This window comes from Prunus mume, linkage group LG1 (assembly GCF_029339155.1).
Source record: "Prunus mume cultivar Tortuosa linkage group LG1, ASM2933915v1, whole genome shotgun sequence".
NCBI lineage: Eukaryota > Viridiplantae > Streptophyta > Magnoliopsida > Rosales > Rosaceae > Prunus > Prunus mume.
Genome location: NC_142698.1, coordinates 28201788 through 28221544, shown reverse-complemented (window position 1 = coordinate 28221544; position 19757 = coordinate 28201788). Strand labels below are relative to the sequence as shown.

General features: G+C 36.5%; 2 protein-coding genes across 2 annotated transcripts; one reads left to right on the top strand and one right to left on the bottom strand.

Annotated features, from left to right (window-relative positions):
• Positions 1 to 8321: 8321 nt before the first annotated feature.
• LOC103325872 (phosphatidate cytidylyltransferase family protein) lies at positions 8322 to 14250 on the bottom strand. The gene is made up of 14 exons (XM_008228067.3): positions 13829 to 14250; positions 13623 to 13735; positions 12929 to 13135; positions 12695 to 12799; positions 12153 to 12223; positions 11989 to 12063; positions 11699 to 11913; positions 10282 to 10471; positions 10116 to 10181; positions 9924 to 10012; positions 9713 to 9827; positions 9572 to 9623; positions 9386 to 9486; positions 8322 to 8843 (listed from the first exon to the last, which is right to left on the bottom strand). The coding sequence occupies exons 1-14, from the start codon at positions 14026 to 14028 to the stop codon at positions 8730 to 8732; spliced, it is 1713 nt and encodes a 570-aa protein (XP_008226289.2). The 5' UTR covers positions 14029 to 14250; the 3' UTR covers positions 8322 to 8729.
• Positions 14251 to 17569: 3319 nt separating this feature from the next.
• LOC103325862 (UDP-Glycosyltransferase superfamily protein) lies at positions 17570 to 19615 on the top strand. The gene is made up of 2 exons (XM_008228055.3): positions 17570 to 18165; positions 18655 to 19615. The coding sequence occupies exons 1-2, from the start codon at positions 17619 to 17621 to the stop codon at positions 19548 to 19550; spliced, it is 1443 nt and encodes a 480-aa protein (XP_008226277.1). The 5' UTR covers positions 17570 to 17618; the 3' UTR covers positions 19551 to 19615.
• The last annotated feature ends 142 nt before the right edge of the window (positions 19616 to 19757 follow it).

Here is a 19757-nt window from a genome sequence, read left to right as displayed (position 1 = left end):
AGATCAAGTAATATTGAATAGATTAAACCAGAAAAAGGATGAGTCACCAATAAAATCCTAGCAAATTGCATAAGAAAAAAGTCCCCAAAATTTAACATCCAAACTCTAAATCATAAAAAGCTAACAATAACAATTGAAATTGAAAATTAAACAAAAAGTAAGAGAGAAACTTACTAATAAGAACTCATTGGATATAGGTTGATACAATTTTAAAGAGGAGGAGACCTATTACTTCTAAGCTCTCAAGTTCAAATATAAAGTAATACATGGGTGGGTAATAGAAAAACATGATGTTTGATGTGTGTGGGTGTCTCTAGAGATAAAATCTTATGGTTGGGATAGGCTAATTTCAACAAAGAGAGGTGGACTATTTTTCATTAACCTGGGTTTGACTTATAAAATTAACACTAATTTTTTTCATCTCCAAATTTAGCACTGAGATAAAACCCACTTTAACCCATACATAGATCTACCATTGACTGCTAGCCCTTTCTGAAATTTAACATTCTTATCATACGTTTTACTCCTATTCTTGTGTGTTTGTATGTTCTAAATAATAACTCAAGTAATATGACACTCCTAATCATTGGACAATGAACTTGTGACTCACAAGTTGTGAGTAACTTTTAGTTTAAGTCATTCATGGTATATATGAAATGAACCAGCAGACTCTACTTCTCAGGAACTATACATGCAATTTCATCAAATATTCTGCACCTTTATTCTCACATATATGCAAACACAATTAAGAAAGCTCTGCAATGTCCATAACCATGCTTCTCTTCACACTTAAGACAACACAATTCATTGTAACAAATTAAGGTGCTTAAACTTTATGTTATTGTCTTCTATAACAAAACTGAAACAACTGTAATTGCTTCCTCCAGGTGGTCATAATGCTTGAATTTTGAACATGAAATTGCTCACTTACTTGTCTAGTCTTGTGCCTTCTCAATCTCAAGGTCCACCATTCTGTCCACGACATAAAACGTAAAAGATCAAAAGTGATATTTGTGGGATCAAATCCAGCTGTCCATGTAGATATTTTTGTTAGCTAGAGAAAGACCAAAAATGCAGGTTTGAGATTGATTCATTATCGAAAAAGTTCTCGACAATTCTGGGCCATGAAATAGATGGAAGAAACCGTCGGCTGTACTTGATGCCTCTTTTTATAATTGTCTGTTCACTGATTACTTTCTTTTAGCTTTTAGTTGGGCTGATGAGGTACGGAGAGGGCTCCATCATGTGTGACTAGTTTGAATGGTATTTCTCCAACTTATGAAAATGAACTTGTCACAACGCTATTTGAGAGGAGAATATGTGATCATGGTTGTGAAGAAACCCATGGATCAAAAGAGAAGCACGAACATTTGAACGGTATAGTTTAATAACGCAAAAGAGGAGTGGTCGGCCGGTATCGAGTACAAATCTACAATGTACATTGTAGATATTTGGTCCATATTTGGTTGATATTTCCGAATATCAATAAAGACAAAAAGTCTATAAAATATCGGCAATATATTATGTATTGGCGGATCCATGAATTTTTTAGAGGAGATGCAATTTTGAAAGACTAAAAGCTTTATAATTAAAAAAAAAATTTGACAACCAATAATTCTTATAATTTGAACAATACCAATGTCATTCATAAGTAATAGATGATAACAGTATGATGTGCTGACACGTGTACTTGCTGAGGTGGCAAGTCTGTTAGCTCTTCACGTGTTTGTTAATCTGATTAGTTACTCTTGTTAGTCTAATTAGTTATTCTGTTAAGCTCAGATTAGTGAAGGAGTCATTGTTACACAGCTATATAAGCTTGTGATTAGTTCATTTCATTATCATGTAAGAAAACACTTCTCAGAAATATACAGAGCTTTACCTTTCATTCATTTCTCTCTCTAAACCTAGATCTGAAATACTTTCTTTCCACCATGGTTATCATGGTATCAGAGCAGTTAGTGTCCCAACAGTAGAAGCAGTAAGTTGATGTTGAGCAGGAGCTTGAGCATGAGACGATGAACCATATTCAACACTGAGCAAACCAGTCATATTATGATGCATAGCAGTTATACGTGACTCAATATTCTTCTCGGCAGTTAAGAGATATGCTCGGAAGTCCTTAAGTGATATTGGTGTGTCACGAGCCATCAAGACAGTCTTAATGATGTCAAACTCGGGTGGTAGACCATTTAAGGCTGCAATGATTATATCATCATCAGAGAGCTTGATACTTGCTGTAGAGAGTTGGTCTCGAATATGCTTCAGCCTAAGTAAAAATTTATCTATAGAATCCCCTCCTTTGTGAATGGTATAGAACTCTGTTTTAAGTTGATTGATGCGAGCTCTTGAGACAGAGGCATATCGATCAATGAGACTCAACCAAGCTTCTTCGTGCAGATTTACACCCAACCACATATTCAATGGCATCATCTGATAGCGTAGCAATGAGTAGGCTAAGCAAAGCCTTATCCAGTTGAAGCCAATGTCGATAGTCCTCAGAAATCTCAGTAGTTACTCCCTCAGATTCAGTAACAACATATTTAGGTGGACACACAGAGGTGCCATCAAAGTGACCATATAGATCATAGCCTTGAAGGACAGATTGCAATTGATAATTCCATTTCACAAAATTATCATCATTGAGTCGAATAGTAATGACTCCTAAGAGACCGTCAATTTTTGGAACAGAAAAAGTCATATTTGCCTTGTGCTTCAACAATTGTGTGGTAACAAATTAAGAATCAAATATTGCTTGGTGCTTTAACAAATCAGAAAGTAGCAAAAGTGCTTCAACAGGTAGAACAAATTATTCAGATCTTCAAGAAAAGAGCTTCGTGCTTCAAAGAAATCTCAGATAAGTGCTTCGTGCTTCAAGAATTTAAAAAGTCATATTTGCCTTGTGCTTCAACAGGTAGAACAGATTATTAAGATCTTCAAGAAAAGAGCTTCGTGCTTCAAAGAAATCTCAGATAAGTGCTTCGTGCTTCAAGAATTTAGAGAAGTATGCTGTGTGCTTCAAGAAATCATAGACAGCATAATTGAATAAGACCGAATCGAGTCAAGAAGAGGAATATCAGGCATACCAGAGGTGAATTCATCACCGAGTCAAGAAGACAATTGTAGAATCGCAGAAATATGAGCAAACTGGACAGAACCGCAAGCACCACGATTCGCCATTGTTGCAATTTGAGAGCTCGAAAATGAAATTAGCGATGATACAGTAGAGCGGGCTTTGAGATTGTAGAGCGGAAGCATAAAATATCAGGAATCGATGAGCCCGAGTCCGCTCATTCAAGATCGCTAGTCCCAATAATTGTCATCCTATGCAGACTCGGTCTAAGTCCGCATTATCCAGATAGGCAATTTCCTGAGTACTCAAGCTTTACTACTCACTTCATTCTATCATCGAGCCCGATACACTGCTCATTTCAAGGCAAGACTTGAAAGCCTGAGTGGCAGCAAGCCATGTCTAAAGAAATTCAAGCCCTTCACCAACAGGGCACCTGGACTTTAGTTCCTCCTCCTTCTCATACAAACATTGTTGGGTGCAAGTGAATTTTTAAAGTTAAAAAGAATGCAGATGGTACTATTTCTCGATATAAGGCCAGGCTTGTAGCACAAGGGTTTAGTCAAGAATATGGTCTAGATTATGACGAAACATTCAGTCCCGTGGTTCGACATACTACAGTTCGTTTGATTTTGGGTCTGGCAGTTCAATTGAATGGAAATTACATCAACTAGATGTTAAGAACGCCTTTCTTCATGGCGAGCTCCAAGAAGAAGTCTTCATGAAGCAACCTCAAGGCTTTGTTGATCCTACATATCCTGATTTTGTCTGTAAACTTCAGAAGTCCCTATATGGCTTAAAACAAGCTCCTCGTGCATGGAATGCCAAATTTACAGGATATTTACCTACTCTGGGGTTCACAGTGTCTCCTTCTGATCCAAGCCTTTTTATCAAGAAAACTTCTTCTGATATTCTTATTCTTTTATTGTACGTTGATGACATCATCCTCACAGGATCTAATCCTGCCCTTGTCAACTCTGTTATTCGTGATCTTGGGGAAGTATTCGACCTCAAGGATATGGGTCAGCTGAAATATTTTCTTGGTCTTGAGATTCACTATCAGGCTAATGGCAATATGTTTGTCAATCAAGCTAAGTATGCTAAGGATTTAATCAAGAAGGCTGCCATGGATACGTGTAAACCTTGTAGTACACCCTCCAAACCTCATCAGCAAGCTTTGACAACTGATGGTCTTGCTCTTAGTGATCCTACATTGTATCGCAGTATTGTCGGGGCCCTACAATATTTAACCTTCACTCGTCCAGACATAGCCTTTGCAGTTAATACCGTCTGTCAGTTTATGCATAATCCCACTGATGTTCATTTTGGTTTTGTCAAAAGAATTCTCCGGTATCTGCAAGGTACTCTGCAGCATGGGATCGCTTTCTCTCCTGGCACTATGCTTCTCTCCGGCTATTGTGATGCCGAGTGACCCAAACACTCGTCGATCCACCACCTGGTTATGCAGTTTTTCTTGGCCATAATCCAATCTCTTGGGCATCTAAAAAGCAAGCTTCAGTTTCCCGAAGCTCCACAGAGGCTGAATATCGAGCTCTTGCTCATTGTGCCGAGATTTCATGGATTAGACATGCTATGCGATTTACATATGGTTATTCCTGAAGCTCCAGTTTTACACACGGTGATAACTTGTCGGCCTTAGCACTAAGTGCTAATCCGGTACTTCATTCGGGAGAAAGTTCGATCTCATCAAGCATATGGATATCGATTTCCACTTCGTGTATGAGGTGGCAAGTCTGTTAGCTCTTCACGTGTTTGTTAATCTGATTAGTTTATTAATAATAATAATAATAATAATAATAATAATAATAATAATAATAATAATAATAATAATAATAATAAATCCTGAGAATCTTCTTGTCTTTTTCAGTTCAATGTACTACATTTTTATGTTCGTAAAAATTATATCAACCAACCATAATAGTCAAAGAATAATTTAAGTCTCTCATTGTTCAATAAATGTTTCTATTGTTGAAGGTGGACCCATGAAATTTTATAGGGGTGGACATTTTTTTATGGGAGATCAATTATATTACCTTTTTCCCTCTTATATACAAGTTTACATGCATGAGTGGTACGTATCTACTATTCTTCAATTAACAATTTTTAAATTTTATGGGAGTATACATAGAAGTAGGGGGGTGCAGTAATATAGATCTACAATTGCACAATCACAAGTTACAACCATTCAACAAAACCAAGAGACAAGTAGACTATATTCATTAAACCAGAAAAAGGATGAGTCATCAATAAAATCCTAGCAAATTGCATAAGAAAAAAGTCCCCAAAATTTAACATCCAAACCCTAAATCATAAAAAGCTAACAATAACAATTGAAATTGGAAATTAAACAAAAAGTAATAGAGAAACTTACTAATAAGAACCCATTGGATGTAGGTTGATACAATTTTAAAGAGGAGGAGACCTATTACTTCTAAGCTCTCAAGTTCAAATATAAAGTAATACGTGGGTGGGTAATAGAAAACCATGATGTTTGATGTGTGTGGGTATCTCTAAAGATAAAATCTTACGGTTGGGATAGGCTAATTTCAACAAAGAGAGGTGGACTATTTTTCATTAATGACTTATAAAATTAACACTAATTTTTTTCATCTCCAAATTTAGCACTGAGATAAAACCCACTTTAACCCATACATAGATCTACCATTGACTGCTAGCCCTTTCTGAAATTTAACATTCTTATCATACGGTGTGTTTGTATGTTCTAAATAATAACTCAAGTAATATGACACTCCTAATCATTGGACAATGAACTTGTGACTCACAAGTTGTGAGTAACAAGTCATTCATGGTATATATGAAATGAACCAGCAGACTCTACTTCAGGTGCAATTTCATCAAATATTCTGCACCTTTATTCTCACATATATACAAACACAATTAAGAAAGCTCTGCAATGTCCATAACCATGCTTCTCTTCACACTTAAGACAACACAATTCATTGTAACAAATTAAGGTGCTTAAACTTTATGTTATTGTCTTCTATAACAAAACTGAAACAACTGTAATTGCTTCCTCCAGGTGGTCATAATGCTTGAATTTTGAACATGAAATTGCTCGCTCACTTGTCTAGTCTTGTGCCTTCTCAATCTCAAGGTCCACCATTTTGTCCACGACATAAAACATAAAAGATCAAAAGTGATATTTGTGGGATCAAATCCAGCTGTCCATGTAGATATTTTTGTTAGCTAGAGAAAGACCAAAAATGCAGGTTTGAGATTGATTCATTATCAGTTTCATTATCATGAAATAGATGGAAGAAACCGTCGGCTGTACTTGATGCCTCTTTTTATAATTGTCTGTTCACTGATTATAGCTTTTAGTTGGGGTGATGAGGTATGGAGAGGGCTCCATCATGTGTGACTAGTTTGAATGGTATTTCTCCAACTTAAGAAAATGAACTTTACTATTTGAGAGGAGAATATGTGAACTGAAGAAACCCATTCAAAAGAGAAGCACGAACATTTGAACGGTATAGTTTAATAATTTCGGCCTCTCAAATCTACAACCTAGATCCTGATATTTCCGAATATTAAAGACAAAAAGTCTAAAATTCAGCAATATAGTATGTATTGGCGGATCCATGAATTTTTTAGAGGAGATGCATGCTAAAAGCTTTATAATTAAAAAAAAAAAAAAATTGACAACCAAATATCTTATAATTTGAAATAGACATAAGTAATAGACAAAAAAAAAAATAGCAGTTCAATTAAGCTACAATTGTTTTCAACGAGGTTTCATATCATGAAAACCTCATACCAAAAAAAAAACAAAACAAAAAGAAAGAATTGCTAAAGAGTAAGTGCTAGGCTTATCACATCTATTAAAGAGGTGATACACAATGTGATATATAAATGTTACGCCTAGCATTTTCCACTACTTAAAGCCCACAAAATGCTTGCCTTGTTTAAAGAATTGCTTTGAGGAAAGAATTGTTGTTTAAAGCCCACGAAAAAAATTGTTGTAACAAAGAATCCTTGTTTAAAGCCCACGAAATGCAAGCCTTGTTGAAAGCCCATGAATCCCCCTTTTTTCGGACTTAAAAAAAATTATATATATTAGCGCGCTGCATTGTTGCTTGCGTTGTCGAACATCTGGAGTACACAACCATCAGCTTGAGCAAATTGGCAATTTGAAACACCTACACTAATTTATTTTATTTTTTTACGAGGAGAAATGCAATTGCACCTCTTTGCGCCTTAATAGGTTCGTCATTGATACCCAAAACCAAACAATCCATTCTTCATTAATGAAAAGTAACCTAATTCAACTTATAGGGGTAGGAAGAAGTAAATTAGAAAATAATTGGAAATTGCTATCAAGTACCAAGGATTATTATAGCAAGTAGATAATATCAACAAAATATTGATACTTTATTGTCATATAAGACTCTATGTGACTATTTCTTATCCAAAAAATGGGTCATATCGACAACATATTGAGATGATATTGATGTACTAAGGCTCTTTATTATAGTAATAGTGTTATTTGAAAGTAATAATGGTATTTGAGAGCCTTCCGCCAAATAATAAGAAATTTTATCACGAAAGTTTTATTCCAAATAATTCACTAACTAATTCCAATTATGAATTTTAGGATATGTTAAGCATATATATGTGCCATATTGTTTACGGCTTTTGCCACCAAAGAAATTAATAGCTATGCTTTCTTTTCAGGTAACTGCATGTAAACATGTAGATAATATGAGCTTTCAAATTTCTTGTGGGTTTTACCAGTTATTATGTCTCGTTTATCCAAGAAGCAGTAGACAGTTATCTTGGGCTACTTCTCTTCTAGACGTTCAATGTCGGAAAATGTCCCAAATTTGAATCTCCCTCAACCGTTGATTACAACCAAAACAAATTTAAAAAAACTTCAGCAATGGATCTCTTGATCCGTGTCTTTTACTCAGATTTTCAGTTTGGTCACTGTAAACCATTTTGGCCCTTTCCGTCTAATTCAAGCATGCGTGGCAGGGATAAAACACAAGGATCATATTGATCAAATTCCAAACACTTTTTTTTTTTGTCTTAATTTTTTTTTTCAAAGATTCCAAACACATGGACCAAAATGAAATTGGAGAAAAACAGATACCAAAAGGGTACTTACCCTTATTTTGTTTCTTAATTGGTTTGAATATATGCAAACTTATGAATTCATAATGGATGAAAAAGAACATTGTGAAGTCAATTAATAATAATGTGCCAAAAAGAAAAGAAAATCTATTTGCATTATTAATACAACAACTTGCATCTGTATCGGAACAAAATCTACATCCCTCATGTGTTCATCTTCCTAACCAACCTCGGAACCCCCTTCCTTTCTCTCAGGGAAAAATAAAGAATTTTAATTACAAAAGTGAATTCTTGTATGTTATGTTGACACAGTTGAGCGAACTGCCCTTTATATGTATTCCTAAAGCCTAAAACAAAAATCATTTCGACCTACAAAGAAATTAAAGTACAACAGGCTGTTTGTATCCTCTGTCAGCAGATTAGTTGTATATGTACAAAAAGGTGCTCAAAGTATATACATGAATGTAAAAGAAGATGATTTTAGGCAGGTCTCATCGCTGCCCACTGCCATACCTATATTCCGTCCAGGAGGTTGGAGCAGCATTCACAGACACAGAAGGCTGTAGAATATAAGTGGTATGAAAGCATTATCAAGTTGTGCCGTGTAAGCCTCCAACAAACCACTCACAGTCACGGCTACGAGAAGAGAGCCCCAATGCTGTAAAAGTTAGGCATCAAAATCATGAGCAGATGAAGGAACAAATCCATATAAGATGGGAATAGAGAAGAACACTGGCTACCATGACGACATTCTGTATGCCTCTCTTTGTTATTTTGGTGGGGAGAAATGGGGTGGGGGAACAGAAGATTCAGGCACCAATAAAAGATGCAATGCAAAGCATTAGCAAACCTCATACATAAATCACAAGCATTTTGACCATGCTGACAAAAAACCTGCAGCACAAAAACACTGCTAATTTGGCCTCAACTAGGTGCCTCAGCATTTTTGTTTCGAATTAGGAAACACTAAATGGACTTGAACTACTTGCACTTGCATAGCTAATCTGGTTCATAGAGTGCACCTCAACTCGTCTAGGTCACTTGACTCCATAATTAGGCGACTAATTAGGTATCTTATTCAGAAATTCCTTTTCCAAACCAATTTCAACCAAATAACCAGTTCCATTATCTAAGTAATAGGTTCATTGAGCAACGGTCATATGCTAATTTGGCAGAGAGAGAAAGACAGATATGCCCTACCTCTGTAAGAATATATCCGGTTGATGCTAGAAGGGGAAGCAGAACTGAGCAAGCAGCTAAGACAGATGTTATACCAGCTGCAGTCCCTTCAATTGTTTTCTCTATGAACAAGGAAAAGTTTTGCATACATTAACAAAATTAATGGAAACACCTTCTTTGGTGAAGTTTATCAATAGAATTACTTACTGCCAGTTTTGCTCCACCTGAGAACACCATACTTGTGCCCAACAACTGATGCCTGGACATAAAAACAAACAAAAATTCCAATTAATAAATTAAGCAATAGGTGTAACTCCTGTCCTGGTCATCGAGTGCAAGCACACTCACCATTGTATCTCCAATTCCGAGGCTTAAAATTCCAGAAAAGGGGGCAAGGGGTCGATCATTGTACCCAGAAGACATCCAAATAGGAAGAGCACATCCCAATAAGAGTGAAAAGTGGCTGAAAAAAGCAAACAACATAAAAAACAACACAGTTGGGTTTGCATCAAACTTATGTGTTTAAAGCTTTGCTCTATCAGGAGAGGACTTGTCATACCTGACAATAAGAAGATCTGAGTCACGATGATCAGTGAAAGCATTCATAAATTTATGTATGGATTGTCCCAATGGCCAAATTCTCCATACCTAGTCACAAAGATATGGTCCAAAAAAAAATGAAATAAGAAAGACAGACTTCTATCCTCGCTCTTTGTAGACATTAACATAAGGTGCTAGTTTGGAAACTTACTCGAATAATTTCTAATGCCAAGAAAACTGCCAAAGCTGCACCGAATGATAGATCAAGAAACTCTGGCTGAAAAAGAAACATACAGTGAGCATATCAAACACACACAACCAGAATGAACACGCAGATAATATACCAGGATGACAGTCAATCCTTAGTCCTAAGTCACCTGGAAGATAAGAGCAGGCAGAAACATTGACACAGCCATCAGATGGTAGTATTTTCGTAGTAGAATCCTCTCAATCTTGCTATTCTTTGAAATGTTGTAGAACCTTAGAACAGACACATATATCACGCACATCCAGTAGACACACAAAGATAGTCTCTTAAGTGGTTCCGAAAAAATAAATGAAAGTACCCTGCCAAAGAAAAAATATTTTAGCCATCTGGCAGAATAGATTAGATATTTTTGGTAAATAGAACCAAAAGCAGTATCATTCACAGCAAGTAGCCAAGTTATGCAACAAAACGAAAACTTAGATGAACCTTATACAAGTGATATCCCATGCAAGGTTTGCCGTAGAGTTACCAAATTGCATACCCATCACAACCCAAATCCAGATCTTGTACCCAATTCATGGTATTTTGGCGATCCAGTTCTCCAAAACCGGAATTCCAACGTACCATGATACATGGGGAACTAAAAATAGATAAAATGTCAAACTTTTCAACACTAAAGAACAGAAGATGTTGGCGTACCATGGAATAGGAAATATATTGTGAGCTTCAAATTAAATATTTATGCACATGTGCACACATGGATTGATGTACTTCAAGTTGTGTGCAAGCAACCAAAATGACAAGCATAAAATTGGAACTTGAAGCTTAAAAATAGCTAACCAATTAAGTATAACCCTGTGTGCCACACACCAGGGCTAACGGCACAATTCCCATGCCAGTACTGCAAATCCAAACATGAAAAAGACCCTAGTAACTCTGGTGTTTGCATGGAGCCTACCATTCAAACTACAGGAAATTCTTTTTACAAAAAAGAGACAAAACGCTTTTTAGTAAGGAAGTTGAAAACACAGAAAATATAGCATAAAGAAAGTCCAGTTAATTGCAATTCTAGGCCTACATCACAACCTATGGAAAGCAGTTTCACTGGCATCACTGATTGCAATCTCTCCCTCTAGCCTAAGTCATACTTGCAACTGCACAGACCAATAAGAAGTGATACTTGATTCAGATTTGTGTTCATTATCTAGTTTTGCGCATTCACGTGGAGTCACAACCTATGCATGATATCAACATGCACACAGACCCTTTGGTATCTAGTCAGACTTCAGAGCACTTGTATATTATGATTGCTTTCCACTCCAGCATATTTCATCATGTTAAGCACAGAAGAAACTTATGACTTGTGTCATTAGGGCCAGTTTTTGTAGTAGTCTTAAAAACGTATGTAATGGACTGCAGCATTTGATTTTCTATTAAATACCATGCAAAGCTTTCAGTCCATACCTACCTAAAGTGTTGGGTTACCACCAAACAGAAACCCAATAACCACGTTGGTTAGAAGATAATAAAAACAATCCAGTTAAAGTAACAAGTATCATTAAAATCAAATTTATGAAGGGTAATACCATAGCAACGGATGCATATGAAAATCCTGAACCAACTGCATCCATGACGGAATGATCACAATCATGATAAATCCAAGGGCAGAAAAGAAGATAAGAGATCTCCAAATCTCGTTGTTTGTCCTAACTTCAGAACGGGCTGTACTGAATGTGGATTCCCATATTCGAAGAACAAATTTAAAGACCATTGGAAAAAGAAGAAGGCCAAGCAGCAATCCCTGCACAAAAAAGGAACAACCTTTGGATTCCAGTCATACCACTTGCAACCAATTTCACCTCTTAAAGAAACATACCTGTATAATAATACTTATCTCACTTCTTTTACTTCCATATTGTACCACCTCTGATTTCATAGTAAACCCAGACACCTGTGTGAGCAATGTTATCACCAATAAGATGAGTATATAAAGCAAATTTGTCGAGAGAAAACATAGCTAAATCGAGCAGAAACAATAACCTTTTCAATGGTATATGCCAACATGTCACCAAAATAGAGAACAAGACCTGAAGTCACCAGACATGATTCCCCTAGAAAAATAATAATAAAGAAAAGAGAACATCAACAATTACTGAGAAAAGATCAAGAAATACCTCAACACATGATTTTCACAAAGAGAGATAGAAATCGAAAGAAAAAGCAAGCACAAAGAGATGAGAAGAAGAGGAGAGAGAGTGATCTGATCATTTGGTGACGAATAATATAAAAATTGAACTGCAAGTACTCAAGATGAGTTAACTGAGACAGTTAATGTTTAAAGAACTTAAATATCTGTCAGAACATATGAACTAGGTTGCATCAATTTTTAATTGTGTAACCGCTAAAAGCCAGTAAAACATGAGGGCAACATGAACACTCTATGGGCAGTTAACTGCTACCTAACAACCTAAACTATTTCCATTTAGCAGTTACATTTTTTCCCTTCTTCAATCAGTAAGAAAAACTCCATTGCATTTTGCAAGAAAGAGTAGGTGGAATAGAAAAAGTAGCAAGGCATATACCAATGGAAGCACAAGATGGGAAAGTTTTAATAACATGCTGAATTAATTTTACAGCTGCCAATCCGTGACAAAGCATCCACAATAACTTCAATGCAGTCTCAAAGCCTGTATGGAAGGAGCAAATAAAGATTCAGTTGTCCAATTAGTATTGCCTTAACCACAAGCAGAGAACAGTTTCCATGTTCCTAAATCAATTCAGAAAAAAAGGATTTGAAAGAGATGCAGACCACTTACTAGTAAGAGATACTGTACCAAAAGTAACAAAGCTCACTGCTGTGTGTAATATTATGCAACTTAAGCTAAATTTTGCATGCCAAACATTATGTGCAGGTGGAGGAAGCATATTCTCAGGTGCCCGCCACAGAGTTATGCAGAGGAAGATAAGCACACTCAGGCAGCTGGCAGAAGCAGCCCAGTATTGCAACGTCAAAGATTCAAGTTCTGTACAGTAATATTGAACAGATTTTAACATATTAGGGAGGAATCATATGGTGAACAGAAAAGGTGGGAAATTTGTAAAATCAAATAAAAGCAATAAATGAAAAGAGTTACTAGTTAACACAAAACGTTACAAAATCTTGTATCAAGAAAAGAAAAAAGGAGGGTTATGATCTCCAAAAGAGAAGAAACATTCTGCTATAAGGACCTACGTACCCAGCTAACGGAATGCTAAAGATGTCATTTCTATCACCTCATCTCAGATAGGAAAATACTAATTTCAGCTACATTGTATAGTATGAAGAACAAATTGCCAGCATTAAATTAATTGTCGAAAATGAGGGCTTGAACCTTTTAGCTCATCCTTACAAAATTGAAATGAAATTTAAAATTTTAACTTAATTTGATGTCTCTAAATTTCAGAACTTTCAAACTAATGTTATATGCCACAAGATAACGGTCCAATTAAGTCAAAAAACGAAACCAGTACCTTCAATGCCAACTTGGTCCAAGGGGAACGCCCGTGAGAGCTGTATCATTTTGGAGATCACAACAGCGGGCAACGTGACGGCTCCTAACAGTATACCCGACGAAGCACCAGGCCTGAAACAATTAAAATTACAATAATGCCCCCAGTCATCATCTGAAGAAGTTGAAGAACCCTAAGATTTAGAAAAATGAAAGAGGAGAGAAGACCTGGTGTTGAATTGGGCGAGGGAAGTGGAAGAGTCGGCGAGGATGTCGAGGGAGAGAGCGGAGAGAGCGAGGAGAGAGAGGGCGACGCCGTGGAAGAGGAGAGAGAGAGGGAGCGAGAAGAGGACACGACCGATGAACAGAAGCACCACTGCTCTCTCTCCGTTCATCAACCCGGCCATCGCCATCGCCATGGCCGCCATTTGAATTGGTAATCGTAGCTTGTTTCAATTTCGAGACAAGGAAATTGAAATTGAAATTGAAATTGAAATTGATTGAAGAATCAAAGAGGAGATTCAGAAGGAGCTGTTCTTGTTTGGCATTTTGAGGGTTTTCGCGGGAATTGGGAATTTGGGAGCCCCACCATTACCAGCAAATGCCAAGCCTCCATAGAATTCAATGGGCTAACAATACAAGAGGCTCGCGTGTGAAACGCCTGACCAACTTGGAATATACGATTGGATGCCGTGAGGACTTTGGGAGGCGGGACCAAACTACACCAACGCGTTGAAACATCACCAAACTATCAATTATATTATGGACTTTTTTCGGAAAAAGTGGACCTTGAGAAAAATTTTAGACTTTGGAGTATGACAAAAAGGTCTCTTTTTTTTCCTGAATCCAAATTTCAAAATTCTATATAGGTAAAATTCAACCATTCCAGGAAGGTGTTCACGAAACCAAAAACCTATTATAATATATTATGCAAACGGATCTAACCCAATAAAAAAGGGCCTTTGACTTACAGACCAACGGTCTTAAGTTCGAATACTATTGCAGCTTACGAACAATGCATTTGAAACCATTCTAAATTATAAATCTGAAAACTACTAAACTCTAAAGTTATGAATGTGTAATAGTCTCCATAACATTTTTTGAATTTTATCTTGTTAGTCACATAAAATTTAAGACAGCATGTCATGATTTAAGGAGCTGATAACTGCGGGACTAGGAGAATAGGAAAGACTTGGTATATAATTTGTGCCTTCGTTCCGGCTCCATTAGTAAGCGAGTAGGGGAATGGTTCCTTCCATTCAGTAAGGCTCTCATCATATGATTCAATCATCCATCACATTCACTTATAGCAAAGGGAACAACAAATATTAACAAATATCCTTGGTGCTATGTCTTTCATCAACTTTTCTAGTCAAACAAGAGGCCTTTTCATGGTGCTTTTTACCATTGTCTTACCTTGAGGAGAAATTTGAATTTTGTTTTTGTTTTGTATACAAAGTTGTAGACGTGACGTTTATTGCCATGGGGCCATGCGAAGATTACAAGCCCAGCTGCAAACCAATGGTGCCGGGAACATATAATCAGTCTAGAAAATGCTGGATCTTGCAAAGTGAGTGAAGCAGCAGGAGAGAACTTATGTTACTGTCAAATTAGTTGAGATTGAGTGCATACATTATATGCCACAAATAAACAGAGATGGGATGCATACAACAACCCTAATTTCATTCTCACAAATTTAGTTCAGTTGTACCAACCCAGATATATATGTTTAATTAATATAAAAAATGAACAACTGATTGTGATCAATGTCTTTTTCTTTTTGTTACGATTATATGAAGCTGGTATTGCTTAATATATAAAGGAAATTGATATTGACACTACAAAAGAGTCATCCAACATTATTTGAAGTGCAATTTTTCTCTTATGAAAAGCATAAAGAACCAATAACTCTTTCTTATATAAAAATGTCAGCGTCAAAATTCACTGTTGTAGCGACTTCAATGACCTTCGTGTGATCGTCCGACTTATATCATGACACATAAAAATTCTATCTACGGGCATCAACTTATTTACCAACTTTTGGATTCCAACACATATGACATATGACATGGCATCCCCATGTCATCTGTCATGTCATTTGTATTAATTACATAATTTTTAAATAAAATAAAAAATAATTTCACACAGCAAAAATAAAAACAGAAATAAAAAAAGAAAGAAAAGAAACTCAATGATTTTAGATTTAGGGATACACTCATCTCTTTTGTCTTCCTCCTTCCCTCGAAAAACCCCAGAAATTCAACAGTCCTCCATTGAAGAACTAAAGCTCTTACTGCAGCAGTCTATTGGGCAACATAAATAATAGAGCATGTTTACTCAAATTTATATAGGGGCTATGTTCATCACTTGTATCATTGTAATTCTTTTCGTTTAATTGGAAGAAAAAAAACATATATAATATACACTTATCAGACGGAGAGATTGCAATGATAATGTACATGTTGGGGATGGGGATTGCTGTAGAAATATGAAGTCTATTTCTTATGGCATCCAGATGTGTCAATATGAACTCTCCTTTGTACATCAGAAAGTGGAGGAAAAGAAAAAGCACAATGAAAATTCATAAGAAAAATTATAATACGATTCATATTCAAACATTCAATATGCTTCATTGACGACAGAGACTACTGTGATAAGAGCTTTAGTTCTTCAATGGAAGACTGTTGAATTTCTAGGGTTTTTCAGGAGGAAGGAGGAAGACAAAGGGATGAGTTTATCCCTAAATCTAAAATCATTTGGTTTCTTTTCTTTCTTTATGTTTCTATTTTTGTTATGTGAAATACTTTTTTTTTTTTATATAAAACAAATTATGTAATTAAAATAGATGACATGGGTTGTCATGTCATGTGTTACATGTGTTAGTATCCAAAAGTTGGTAAACAAGTTAGTGTCCGTAGCGTTATTGATATTTTAATAAGATGAATACATAAGTTAGTATGACCAAAAAAAAAAAAAAAAAAGATCCTAACAGATCTAGGGTATTAGGAATTTGATTTCTTAAAGATTTGTGCAAAATCCATGTATGCTTTATCTTGATCGTAAGCTTTGAACTTTTAGAAGCCACATTTTGAGGGAAGATAAAGACACAAACAGCCGCTTGGCACTTTGGCATGCATGAATATTGTTATGCAATTGCGGCTAACTTATCCAGGAATTGGGATATTTCCATTTTCAGAAAAGAAAAAAAAACCGAGAGAACCCTAAATGTCATTTGATCAAATAGTATCTAATTAGTGGAGACTAAACTGTCATCCACCAATTGATCATCGGCTTTTAACCTATTATCTTATCTTTAAATTTTATCTTATCAACCAAAATAAATACACCTATTAATCCAGTGTGTATACCTAATACCTATAGGATTAAGCTAGCTAATGTTTTTGAATTTTTTTTTTTTTTTAAAAAAAACTAAGATTTTTCATAGTCACCACAACACAAGACACCTTATAAGCTTTTATCCCTTTTACTTCTGAAATTGAAATGTGCTTGAGTTTTTAGATATTCAAATATCAACTTTGCAAAAACTCATTTGAATTCGAGATCATTTGACCAATCAATTAGATTATTGTTATTATAATTTTTTTTAAGTACTGCGTTCACCTATTTTTTTACCAATATGATTTATGAATGAAAACTTAAAAAATAGACGGTTTGGATTGTTGAAAAAATATTCATCGGGTACTCTAAACGGTGTCCTTCAATAGAAGAGAACTAAACGAAGAGCTTCTTGAGCATCCCTCAAATAAGAACTTGAGTAGTAATTTGGAAATGGCTTAAAATTCAACATGAATTGATACCAATCATTATTCTCTACTTGTTCTCGATCAACCAAAATGTATTTCCGCAAAGAAAGGCAAATTCAGTCATTATCTATTTGAGTCAAATCAAGTACCGTACAACTTGGGATTCATAACCTTAACACCCAAAAACCTAGCAAATATATATCTCTCTTTCCCTCTTTCTCTCTCTTTGCAACTCATCTTTAATTCATGCGTTAATGGCAGACTCGGTTCATAATACCCATCACCAAAAGCGCCCTCACGCCATCTTCATCGCCTACCCTCTCCAAGGCCATGTAATCCCATCTGTCCATCTAGCCATCAAGCTTGCCTCACGTGGCTTCAAGATCACCTTCATCAACACCCACTCCATCCACCACCAAACCTCCAAAGCCCAACCAGACTCCGGCAGCGATCCCTTTGCCTACGTACGTGAGTCCTCTGGGCTCGACATAGACTACGCTACGGTCTCAGATGGACTCCCCCTCGAGTTCGACCGGTCCCTCAACCATGACCAGTTCATGGCATCTTTGTTACATGTGTTTTCAGCCCACGCGGAGGAGGTCGTGGGAAGGGTTGTTAAGTTTTCGGCTGACACTACACCGGTTACTTGCATAATAGCTGACACGTTCTTCGTGTGGCCGTCCAAGATTGCCAAGAAGTTTGGGCTGCTTTATGTTTCTTTTTGGACAGAACCTGCTTTGGTTTTCACTTTGTATTATCATCTTGATCTTCTTCGAAAGAATGGCCATTTTGCATGTCAGGGTAAGCTGCTGCTATTAATAGGATAATGATACCTAAATGTTGTCACCTTATCCATCTAGACCATTAATTGGATAGACATTTGACATATTGGTTTGTGAAGCGAATTCTTGTTTGAATGTGTGATGTCTAGATTATAGCATGATAATTTGACGTATCAATTTAGCAAACAAACGTTAAATATATTTGTCCTTCTGCTATGTATATGAAATGTTATGCGTGCACTTGAACAAAATTATATGACTCACAAATGCGTTCATATTCTGACAACATATGCACAATCTAGCCAAAAAATATTTGCATCATGTGTACGACAATCATATCTCTCTTAGCAATAATTAGATTCTACGGGAGACCAGAAACGTAGCAAAGTCTACATGGGTTTCGCATTTATGATGAATATACTAGCAATGCAGTCGATACGGATTAAAATCTCGTCTTTGTTTATAAATTACTAAGATACATATATGATTTTGGTTTTCTTGTGATTAGATGTGCGCGAGGACACCATAGATTACGTACCAGGAGTGCGAGCAATCGAACCAAAGGACATGACGTCATTTCTGCAGGAGACTGATACAACATCTGTGTGCCACCACATCATTTTCAATGCATTCAAGGACGCCAGAGGTGCACATTTCCATCTGTGCAACACAGTGCAGGAGATTGAGGCCGAGACCATATCAGCCCTGCAATCCAAGACGCCATTCTATGCCATTGGACCCATTTTCCCTTCTAAATTCAACAAGAATATAGTGGCTACGAGCCTGTGGTCCGAATCAGACTGCACCCAGTGGCTCAACACCAGGCCCCAGGGCTCAGTCTTGTATGTCTCATTTGGTAGCTATGCTCATGTTTCCAAAAAGGACCTGATAGAGATTGCTAATGGGCTTCTGCTTAGCAAAGTGAACTTTGTTTGGGTGCTTCGGCCCGATATCGTGAGCTCAAATGACACTGAACCGTTGCCCGCAGGCTTTAGAGAGCAGGTTAAGGACCGGGCCATCGTCATACCTTGGTGCTCTCAGAAGGCGGTACTGGCCCACCCGGCTATCGGAGGGTTTTTGACTCACTGTGGATGGAACTCAACGTTGGAAAGTATTTGGTGTAGTGTCCCAATGTTGTGTTTCCCCTTGCTTACTGATCAATTCACCAATAGAAAATTAGTGGTTGACGATTGGAAGATTGGGATCAACTTATGCGATCGAAGGGCTGTCAGTAAAGAGGAAGTTTCGGAGAAAATCAACCGCTTGATGGATGGAAAATCAAGGGATGAATACAGGAAAGCAGTTGTCAAGGTCAAGAAGACATTGGAGGATGCATCGACACCCAATGGATCATCAGAGAAAAATATGGACAATTTTATCAAGGCCCTAAAGGCCAAGATGTGACTGTAAATATGGGCCTCTATGGCCCAAAAGATGAAACTTTTTTATTTCCAAAGGAACCTTCGTTTTTTTCCTGTACATACTACGTACTTACTCCTATGGCTTTGTTTATAAGTAGCTAAATGTTTGGCAGTCTTAAAATAGATAGTGAAATACATATTGTATATACTCCTACGTAAATGAAGTTTGCATCTATTTTTGTTTTTTCTT

Coding starts and splice junctions, on each gene's coding strand:
- LOC103325872 (XM_008228067.3), bottom strand. CDS start 14,028: ATGGCGGCCATGGCGATGGCGATGGCCGGGTTGATGAACGGAGAGAGA. Junction 10,182..10,281: donor TGCCTGCTCTTATCTTCCAG/GTGACTTAGGAC, acceptor TTTCTTTTTCAG/CCAGAGTTTCTTGATCTATC. Junction 9,487..9,571: donor CAGGTGGAGCAAAACTGGCA/GTAAGTAATTCT, acceptor CCTTGTTCATAG/AGAAAACAATTGAAGGGACT.
- LOC103325862 (XM_008228055.3), top strand. CDS start 17,619: ATGGCAGACTCGGTTCATAATACCCATCACCAAAAGCGCCCTCACGCC. Junction 18,166..18,654: donor TGGCCATTTTGCATGTCAGG/GTAAGCTGCTGC, acceptor TCTTGTGATTAG/ATGTGCGCGAGGACACCATA.